This window comes from Xenopus tropicalis, chromosome 3, assembly GCF_000004195.4.
Source record: "Xenopus tropicalis strain Nigerian chromosome 3, UCB_Xtro_10.0, whole genome shotgun sequence".
NCBI classification, from domain to species: domain Eukaryota; kingdom Metazoa; phylum Chordata; class Amphibia; order Anura; family Pipidae; genus Xenopus; species Xenopus tropicalis.
The window spans coordinates 5,804,691-5,814,952 of NC_030679.2; the positions used below are offsets into that span (position 1 = coordinate 5,804,691).

Consider the following 10,262-nt stretch of genomic DNA (forward strand, 5'->3'; position numbering starts at 1 on the left):
GCAGAGAGATTGGGAGAAAGTCAGTGTGAGAGGGAATGGGGAGTAGAACAGAAAGGGGGTTCCCTGGGTGAGTCCCTGGAGTACAGAGATGCTGGGTCACTGGTTTGGAAGGTATCGGGGGCCGATGCAGGGACTGGTATGATGGGCTGCTGATGGGAGAGCCTGGCAGTGCCACTTACTATGGGCCGGAGGTGCCAGTCTCTGCAGGGGGAGTCAATTCAGTCACAGTAGTTTATGTGATTAAACATGGAGTCAGAATGTTGGTGGCACCTCTGTGTCAGGGCTTGGGGACTGGGAGGCTATAGAAGCACTTACTATATTATATAGTGGCACATGCTTGCGTTATATGCCCTTTAGCGCTCAAACTGCAACTCCCAGCAGCCTCCCAACCGCTCAGGGTCAGTCTGGGAGCCTTAATCCTGCCTTGTCCCACAGTTCCCATACCCAGTCCCCTTACCCAGTCCCACAGTTCCCATACCCAGTCCCCTTACCAAGTCCCACAGTTCCCATACCCAGTCCCCTTACCCAGTCCCACAGTTCCCATACCCAGTCCCACAGTTCCCATACCCAGTCCCCTTACCCAGTCCCCTTACCAAGTCCCACAGTTCCCATACCCAGTCCCCTTACCCAGTCCCACAGTTCCCATACCCAGTCCCCTTACCCAGTCCCACAGTTCCCATACCCAGTCCCCTTACCCAGTCCCACAGTTCCCATACCCAGTCCCCTTACCCAGTCCCATAGTTCCCATACCCAGTCCCCTTACCCAGTCCCACAGTTCCCATACCCAGTCCCACAGTTCCCATACCCAGTCCCCTTACCCAGTCCCACAGTTCCCATACCCAGTCCCACAGTTCCCATACCCAGTCCCCTTACCCAGTCCCACAGTTCCCATACCCAGTCCCCTTACCCAGTCCCACAGTTCCCATACCCAGTCCCCTTACCCAGTCCCACAGTTCCCATACCCAGTCCCACAGTTCCCATACCCCAGTCCCCTTACCCAGTCCCACAGTTCCCATACCCAGTCCCACAGTTCCCATACCAGTCCCCTTACCCAGTCCCACAGTTCCCATACCCAGTCCCACAGTTCCCATACCCAGTCCCCTTACCCAGTCCCACAGTTCCCATACCCAGTCCCCTTACCCAGTCCCACAGTTCCCATACCCAGTCCCCTTACCCAGTCCCACAGTTCCCATACCCAGTCCCCTTACCCAGTCCCACAGTAGTCCACAGTTCCCATACCCAGTCCCATAGTTCCCATACCCAGTCCCCTTACCCAGTCCCACAGTTCCCATACCCAGTCCCACAGTTCCCATACCCAGTCCCCACAGTTCCCATACCCAGTCCCCAAGCCCTGACACAGAGGTGCTAACAACATTCTGACTCCATGTTTAATCACATATAAACTACTGTGACTGAATTGACTCCCCCTGCAGAGACTGGCACCTCCAGCCCATAGTAAGTGGCACTGCCAGGCTCTCCCATCAGCAGCCCATCATACCAGTCCCAGCATCGGCCCCCGATACCTTCCAAACCAGTGACCCAGCATCTCTGTACTCCAGGGACTCACCCAGGGAACCCCCTTTCTGTTCTACTCCCCATTCCCTCTCACACTGACTTTCTCCCAATCTCTCTGCCTATAAGCCATGTACAGAGAAGCTTCCCCCAGTGCCCCCTCTGCCCCCCCCTAACAGTAGCCCTAGGGCACAGAGCCAGTAGCCCCCCGGCACCCACTTCCCATGAAACAATGTTGCGGTGCCACACACTCACTCACACACACACTCTCACACACACACTCTCACACTCACACACACACTCACTCTCACACACACACTCTCACACTCACTCACACACACACACTCTCACACTCACACACACACTCACACACACACTCTCACACTCACTCACACACACACACTCTCACACTCACACACACACACTCTCACACTCACTCACACACACACACTCTCACACTCACACACACACACTCTCACACACACACTCTCACACTCACTCACACACACACTCACTCTCACACACACACTCTCACACTCACTCACACACACACTCACTCACACACACTCTCACACACACACTCACTCACACACACACACTCACTCACACACTCACTCACACACACTCTCACACACACTCTCACACACACACTCTCACACTCACTCACACACACACACTCACACACACACACTCTCACACTCACACTCACTCACACACACTCTCACACACACACACTCACACACACACTCACACACAATGTTTATTACACAAATAGAGTTAAATCGACAAAATAAACGACCAAGTTGAACCCCAGCGCCCCACAACGTTCTGCGCCTCAACTCTCCCTCACACACACACCCCGCCCTCACAGCCGGAAGTGGGGCAAACGCTGCCTATCCGCTGCCGGAAGTGGGGCAAACTATCCCGTTAGCAGCCGGAAGTTGGGCCGCTGGAAGTGTCCCCTGCCTGCTACTCACGTGGATAGAGTGACCCGGTAAGGTGAGTGGGGCAGAAAGGGCTACAGGGGCTCCGCATTGCCCGGCCTGGGGTAGGGGCGTGTAGCCGGGAATACTGCCGCTGGTAGAGCATGCTGGGAGATGTAGTTCTAAGTTGCAGCTGTTAGGGGTATATTCATACACTGGAGACCAAAGTGCCACCTCCTAGTCACTCAGCATTCCGCCCTATTGTATTGGCATTTGGTTATGGGGAAATGGCGTTTATTAATAACATTTTGGGGTTGAATGTGATGATTTCATGGGGCAATCTATATTATCACTAGGAGTAGGGGTGTACAGCACTCATCTGGGGAGTCACCCCCCCCCATTCACTAAACAGCCCATAACCCATAATGAGACATTAGTGCAATAGGCCCTTTAGAGTTAATTGTACAATGGCTCCAGGCCCTGTTTAATTATAGGGGTCTAATCATTGGCTCCCACGTCTCTGTATTACATTAGGGGGTCCCCAGAAAACAGTTGGCCCCCGAAACACATTGATGTCCTGATGCAGTTTTAGGTGCTGTTATCTGGGCCCTTAGCGGGTATGTTGGGAAGGTGCTCGTTTGGGTCAATAAAGGGCAATTACGTGCCATTGGGGCCCAGGGGGGCAGCTTATGTCTCTCTATGTATGGGCAGGGGGGTAAAGGGGGTACAACTGTACCAGTCCCCGTGAAATCTTCTTTGTTAGTGGGGCCCCAACGCGTCGCAAAAGTTACGTAACTTGTGCAAAAATGAAATTAAAAAAACTTAAGATAAATCCCACTGCCCCCAATGACCTGACTGACTTATTAGCACATCAATGATTTATTTTGACTGTTTATATGAACTGCTTATTATAGAGTAATATCGGCTGTATTGGGAGCTATTAACTGGAGTATATCAAAGTTTCCTACATGAACTTTCCAGCAGGGGAATGACTGGTTATCGGGCCCCACAGTAACATCATTGGGCCCCTAGGCTTACGCAATTTACGTAACTTATTCAAAAACTTACGTTACTTTCAAAGAAACTTATGTATAAACCCTGCTGACCCCCCCATTAAAGTACTGACTTATTAGCACATTCATTTATATGAACTACTGTTTATATGAACTACTACTGTCTGGTTATTGGGCCCCACAGTAACATCATTGGGCCCCTAGGCTTACGCAATTTACGTAACTTATTCAAAAACTAACGTTACTTTCAAAGAAACTTATGTATAAACCCCGCTGACCCCCCCCCATTAAAGTACTGACTTATTAGCACATTCATTTATATGAACTACTGTTTATATGAACTACTACTGTCTGGTTATCGGGCCCCACAGTAACATCATTGGGCCCCTAGGCTTACGCAATTTACGTAACTTAGGCAAAAATGTTACTTGGAACTCCACTGGCCCCCCAATTAAAATGCTGACTTAATTATTTTTACTAACTACTACTGACTAATTATTTGGGCCCCTAAACTTACGCAGTTTACGTAACTTTCATATCAAGCACTGACCATACAGAGGAGGGGCAGGTAGGTGGGAAGGGGTTAAACTAAGGGTAAATTACACTGACTTATTAGCACATTAATCAATTATATGAACTGTGTATTATAGAGTCACATCGGCTGTTTCTATTGCACACATAAGGGGCGTGGCCAATATTTTGGTACTGTGTTCATAGGGGGCCCCATAAAAATAATTTGTGTGGGTTTCTGATGGCAGCCCTGTATATGGGCCCCTGTAGCCTAGGGGGGCAATGCCCCAACCCCACACCCCTATATAATACATCCCAACTGCTACTCAATCCTCCAACTCTTCTGCTTTGTAGGTATCATTGGGATTAACAACCACAGGACAGATGTTCCAGCGGCCAGTCCTTCGGGTGCGTATGGGTCAATTGTATATTGTCTTATTGGGCACACAAACCGGCCAACACAAATATAGGCATCTCTTACTATACTGAAATACACTATCAAGGGTTAAAAGATGCTCAGGCTCGTTCATAAATACTGGGCAAATTTGCTCCTGGGCTGTAACCTGAGGCAACCAATCAATAATTAGCTTTACTTAGCCAGATTTGTGATTGGTTGCTACCCAGTGTCGGAAACAAACTCGCTGGGAGCTGTAGTTCAGTAACACTAGGGGTTGGGGTCTTTAAGCATTAATGTTCTATAGATATTGTCCCCTTTAGCCCTTCAACTGATATCTCTCCCTTCCCCGTCTTCTCATAGGTGCTTCGCCAGTTTGCAAGATGTCAGTCCTCCGATGCCCCATCCCACATACTGGAGAGATGTGAGTATTATCTGGGGCCCCCAAAGTATTATTTTATTGGTGCTGATTCCGGGAAGGTCCCCACTAGATGTTGCTGGGAGTTGCTCCTATTCAGCCACAGGGGCATTAGTGAGGTTGGGCAGTGATATTGGGGTTCCAAATCATTCCACAGGGGTTCAGTTGGGTTGCCCCTCCCATTGCTGCTATAACTGCCCCTGCCCTTCTGGGAAGGTCCCCACTAGATGTTGCTGGGAGTTGCTCCCATTCAGCCACAGGGGCATTAGTGAGGTTGGGCAGTGATGTTGGGGATCAGGCTCACAGTCGGGGTTCCATCCCACAGGGGGTCAGTTGGGTTGCCCCTCCCTTTGCTGCTATAACTGCCCCTGCCCTTCTGGGAAGGTCCCCACTAGATGTTGCTGGGAGTTGCTCCCATTCAGCCACAGGGGCATTAGTGAGGTTGGGCAGTGATGTTGGGGATCAGGCTCACAGTCGGGGTTCCATCCCACAGGGGTTCAGTTGGGTTGAGGTCCGGTTCTGACACTCCCCTCTGTTCGGCATATATTGAGATGATTTTTGAGACTGTTCCACTTTACCAAGTTAGCAGGGGGTGACTACTTTAATACTGTAGGCTGTCTGCCAATTGGTTCAACCTGAGCGCTAATGCCTATTGGTCCTCAGCTCTGAATAAGGTGCAGCTATTGGGCAGAGTCGGACAGGACCCGGTCATGAGACAAGCGGACGGGAAGAATCCAGTGACCATCTTCTCTCTGGCGACCAATGAGCTGTGGAGGTCGGGGGAAAGCGAGGTGTTCCAGACAGGTCAGAGACTGTGCCCAAGGGACTGGGAGCTGCATTATTAATGGGAATTTCTGATTGGGCCCTAACCCCCCCCCCATTCATTTACAGCTGGAGACGTTAACCAGAAAACCACGTGGCACAGGGTGTCGGTGTTCCGGCCTGGGCTTCGGGATGTGGCCTATCAGCACGTGAAGAAGGGGTAAGTCCAAAATAAAACTGTTTTTCAGCTTCGGTCATGGGGTTCTGCTCTGTTGTCCCCTGAGTGATAGTGATGCCTGAATTGGACTGGACCCGTGGGTAGGGCCAGCGTTAGTAAGCACAGGGCTACTTGCTTGACTGGAGCTCAGGATCTTGGCCCTCTGCCCACCCTGGGGCTTTGGGGGGGGGGGGGTGGGCTCTGCCAACTAAGTAGACTGGGGACCTATGTTAAAAAAAACAAAGCTCATCCGTGCCAGTTCTGTCTAGCCACTAGTCTTGTGCGGGTCACCCACACCCCAAACACGTCTTCTAATGGAAGAGCTGAACTCACCCATGACCCACAAGTGATTTGCCGGGGTCGACTGAACCCCCCCTGCGGGTATCGGGCCGGCCAGTACATCACTACTAGCCACGTCCCATGACCCGCAAGTGATTTGCCGGAGTCGGCCCGAACCCCCCCTGCGGGTCGGCCCAAACCTCCCTCACCCCCCCCCCCTGCGGATATCGGGCCAGTCAGCACATCACTACTAGCCACGTCCCATGACCCGCAAGTGATTTGCCGGAGTCGGCCCGAATCCCCCCTGCGGGTCGGCCCAAACCTCCCTCACCCCCCCCCCCCCGCGGATATCGGGCCAGTCAGCACATCACTACTATCCACGTCCCATGACCCGCAAGTGATTTGCCGGAGTCGGCCCGAACCCCCCCTGCGGTTCGGCCTGAACCTCCCTCACCCCCCCCCCCCCGCGGGTATTGGGCCAGCCAGCACATCACTATTAGCCACGTCCCATGACCTGCAAGTGATTTGCCGGAGTCGGCCCGAACCTCCCCCCGCGGATATTGGGGCCGGCCAGCACATCACTACTAGCCACGTCCCATGACCCGCAAGTGACTTGCCGGGTTTGGCCCGAACCCCCCCTGCGGATATTGGGCTGGCCAGCACATCACTACTAGCCACGTCCCATGACCCGCAAGTGATTTGCCGGAGTCGGCCCGAACCTCCCTCACCCCCCCCCTGCGGATATCGGGCCGGCCAGCACATCACTACTAGCCACGTCCCATGACCCGCAATTGATTTGCCGGGGTTGGCTGAACCCCCCCTGCGGGTATCGGGCCAGCCAGCACATCACTACTAGCCACGTCCCATGACCTGCAAGTGATTTCCCAGGGTCGTCCCGAATCCCCCCCGGGGTGGCCACATCCCTAGCCACGCCCTTATCCACCCAGGCCATTCCCCAGTCCAGCCGAACAAATGCCCCAGCTGCTCATTCCCAGTTAAGCCCTGTGCATTTTGTGCACGTGATTCAGGACAATCCTGTCTTTCCAGAACCCTATAGTATTGGGGCCCTTGACTGGACTCTCACTTGCCCCCCCTAAAGGGCAGTTTCTGCGTGGCACAATGACCTTCTAGAACCCCTGTGGTTCTAAGGCTGCCTGGGTTCCCTCCCACACCCTTAATACATACAGGCAGGATAATTGACTCCTGTTGTTTTTTATGCATCTCACGTAACGTTAATAGCAAGGTGAACTTGCCCTTTAAAATATTTTGCCTGTATAAGATTCTGCAATCTCCCAGGCCAGACTCACCCTTCTTATTACGGGAGGAGATGCCTAGGAGTGCCCAGGAACGCAGCCACTTTCCCAGCAGCCCTGAGTCACAGAGCATTCCTCTATAGTTACTGTATTAGAGTGCCGCGTGTGGCCTCATATATTGGTTTAAATGGCCAGTTCACATTTACTGGTGGGGGGGGGGTTTGGGGTATTTGGACAACGTATGACAAGGGTAACTACCCCAGCATGGGTATCTCATTCTTTGCCCGGGTCTGTTTCAGGGCGCGACTATTCGTAGAAGGAAAGATTGACTATGGGGAATATACAGACAAGAACAACGTGAGGAGACAGGCGACCACCATCATAGCAGGTAAGTCGGCAGCACCGGAGATTGTTTTATACTGGGCAGTCCAAATGATGGCCCTAGGGAACTACATAACCCACAATGCATTGCACCTGGATGTTCCTTTCCTTATTGACATCGCGTGTGCAGCAGGGGATTGTGGGAATGGGAGGATGCAGGCTGAAGGCCAGTAGTCAGCCAGATCAGCAGGGAAACAGGGGGCGGGGCTTAGGGAACTGTCCCAAACCCTATTATTACAGGGGTTGTTTAACTTTTACTATGTTACAGAATGGCCTATTCTAAGCAACTTTTCCATTGGTCTTCATTAGTTATTTGTTATAGATTTCGCATTTGCCACCTTCTTCTGACTCTTTGCAGCTTTCATATTGGGGGTCACTGACCCCAGCAGCCAAAAACTATTGCAATTATATTGTTCTGGTTACTTGTTATTACTTCTCTTTCTATTCAGGTCCTCTCGTCTTCATGTTCCAGCCTATGATTCAAGCTGCTGCCTGGTTGCTAAGGTAATTTGGACCCTAGCAACCAGATAGCTGCTGAAACTCCAAACTGGAGAGCTGCTGAATAAAAAGTGAAATAACTAAAATACTAAAAAAAAGAGATGCACCGAATCCCAGATTAGAATTAGAATTCAGAAAGGGTTAAATCAGCAGTGAAAATTTTTTTAACCCCTTCCGATCCTAATCAACATATGCTAATTAGGATTCGGTTCGGTATTCAGCCGAATCCCGCTGGGTGGGTTCGAAGCTTCCCTACTAAAAATAATAAAAAAAAAATGAAGACCAATTGCAAATTGCCTCAAACTATTACTCTCTACTATAAACCTTGAATCATGAAAAAGGCTGCATATTTTTTTCATTGCAAAGTTGCTTTATTATTATGTTTACTTTTGGAAAGGCTTAAGTTGTGTTTGGGTGGAGTTTCCCTTTAATTTTGGGTTGGCAAACAGTTTGCTTTAAAGGGAAACGAAAGTCAAAGTCACTTGGGGGTGCCAAAATGTTAGGCACCCCCAAGTGACTTTAACCGCTTACCTCGTACCCCGGGCTGGTGCCCCTGTTAGGAGAAAACAGCACCAGCCCGGGGCACCTGGAGCGCAGCACTTCCGTCTTCCTCGCTTCCTTTTCCTGAGTGCCAGCGGTGGGCGCATGCGCAGTAGAGTGAAAAGCCGACTTTAACATTTAAAGTTCGGCTTTTCACTCTACTGCGCATGCGCGCGCAGCGAATCAGGAAAAGGAAGCGCCGGCAGCTACCCCGGGCTGGTGCTGTTCCTTCCTCACAGGGGCACCAGCCCGGGGTAAAAGGTAGGCGGTCAAAGTCACTTGGGGGTGCCTAACATTTTGGCACCCCCAAGTGACTTTGACTTTATTTTTCCTTTAATATAAAGTAAACCTCAGGCTGCAGTGCAGTACTGCTTTGTGCCAGCAGAGGGCACCACTACCTAAACTTCCAACTTATGTTTCTGAACATTCCTGCTCTATGTCGTCTTTTGGCTTAAATGTACTATAATAATGCAGTTCAACAACAGCTCCCAGCTGATTGGTCCCCACCATACTCCTGTCTCCCAGCAGTGGGCCAATCACCTATTTTTGCTTATTTTTCCCCCTACAGATAACATCATATTCCTCAGTGATCTCCGGGACAAGCTGTGACTCCCCGCACCTTGGGTTTGTGTACAGCCCCTCACCCCCTGTTCAACTCCCCCATTTCTGGGTTTAATTGCCCCTCCTTTGTCTTTAGGGAAATAAAATATTGTTTTTTTTTCTTCTTATAATTGAGTTATTACAAGTATTTGGGCACCTTGGCCAATGTGGTGGGGAGTGGCAGTCGGTTATGAAACTTAGGGCTGGGGTTTGTTCTCCTTCAAACCATCACTGATCATGTGTTTATATAACGAATGGCAGCATTTAGATTCCTTTCCTGGTTGCCAGGGTGTGTCGCCTTAGCAACCAGGAAAGTGATATTGCAGGTGTAGTGGTTATGGGGTTGGGTTACCGTATGACCCAGTTTCCACTTATACACCTTGGCACATCAGCAGAGAAACCCTAGTCACCCTAATTAGAGATGGAGGCGGCCCAGTTTGTCCTGATCCACTTTCAGCGACCCAGATCCGCCATCGTATGGACACATCTAGAGTATAAAAATAAACCCGTCCTGCCCAAATGAACAAGGGGAATAGTCACTATTATATTTTTCACAGTTATAATTGGGGCAGTCGTGCCCGTATCTAGCCCCCCTGATTCACAGCTTCATGCAAAAAAAAAGTTAGCTGGGAGAGAGGGAGTTAATTCCGCAGGGAACCTACTTGTTACATCAGAAATAAATCTTGGGCGTCCCCTGGTCACAGAGCCAATGTGAGTAACGTCTGAATCCTCCAGTGCCAGGCTGCCCGCTCTGCCCAATGTAAAGCAAAGATTAATTCTGTTTGTTTTACTTCCTAAGGGAAACACTATGGCACCTCCTACCCATATGTATAAATACAAATATACAGAGAAGGAATGTTCTGGGCACACAATAAGCTGTACCCCCATACTGTACTGTCTAAGGGAAACACTATGGCACCCCCTACCCATATGTATAAATACAAATATACAGAGAAGGAATG

At 50.5% G+C, this 10,262-nt stretch overlaps 1 protein-coding gene across 2 annotated transcripts; it reads left to right on the plus strand.

The window, feature by feature from the left end:
• The first annotated feature begins 2,415 nt into the window (after nt 1–2,415).
• On the plus strand, nt 2,416–9,428 carry ssbp1 (single-stranded DNA binding protein 1, mitochondrial). Of its 2 annotated transcripts, none has more exons than XM_012959268.3 (7): nt 2,416–2,506; nt 4,313–4,366; nt 4,716–4,776; nt 5,434–5,574; nt 5,662–5,752; nt 7,581–7,669; nt 9,269–9,428. In XM_012959268.3, the coding sequence occupies exons 2-7, from the start codon at nt 4,343–4,345 to the stop codon at nt 9,307–9,309; spliced, it is 447 nt and encodes a 148-aa protein (XP_012814722.1). In that variant the 5' UTR covers nt 2,416–2,506; nt 4,313–4,342; the 3' UTR covers nt 9,310–9,428. The 2 variants fall into 2 exon arrangements, with proteins under 2 accessions (XP_012814722.1, NP_001072658.1); NM_001079190.2 differs by having other exon boundaries at nt 2,449–2,511.
• Nucleotides 9,429–10,262: the final 834 nt, after the last annotated feature.

Coding starts and splice junctions, on each gene's coding strand:
- ssbp1 (XM_012959268.3), top strand. CDS start 4,343: ATGTTCCAGCGGCCAGTCCTTCGG. Junction 5,575..5,661: donor AAGCGAGGTGTTCCAGACAG/GTCAGAGACTGT, acceptor ATTCATTTACAG/CTGGAGACGTTAACCAGAAA. Junction 5,753..7,580: donor TATCAGCACGTGAAGAAGGG/GTAAGTCCAAAA, acceptor GGTCTGTTTCAG/GGCGCGACTATTCGTAGAAG.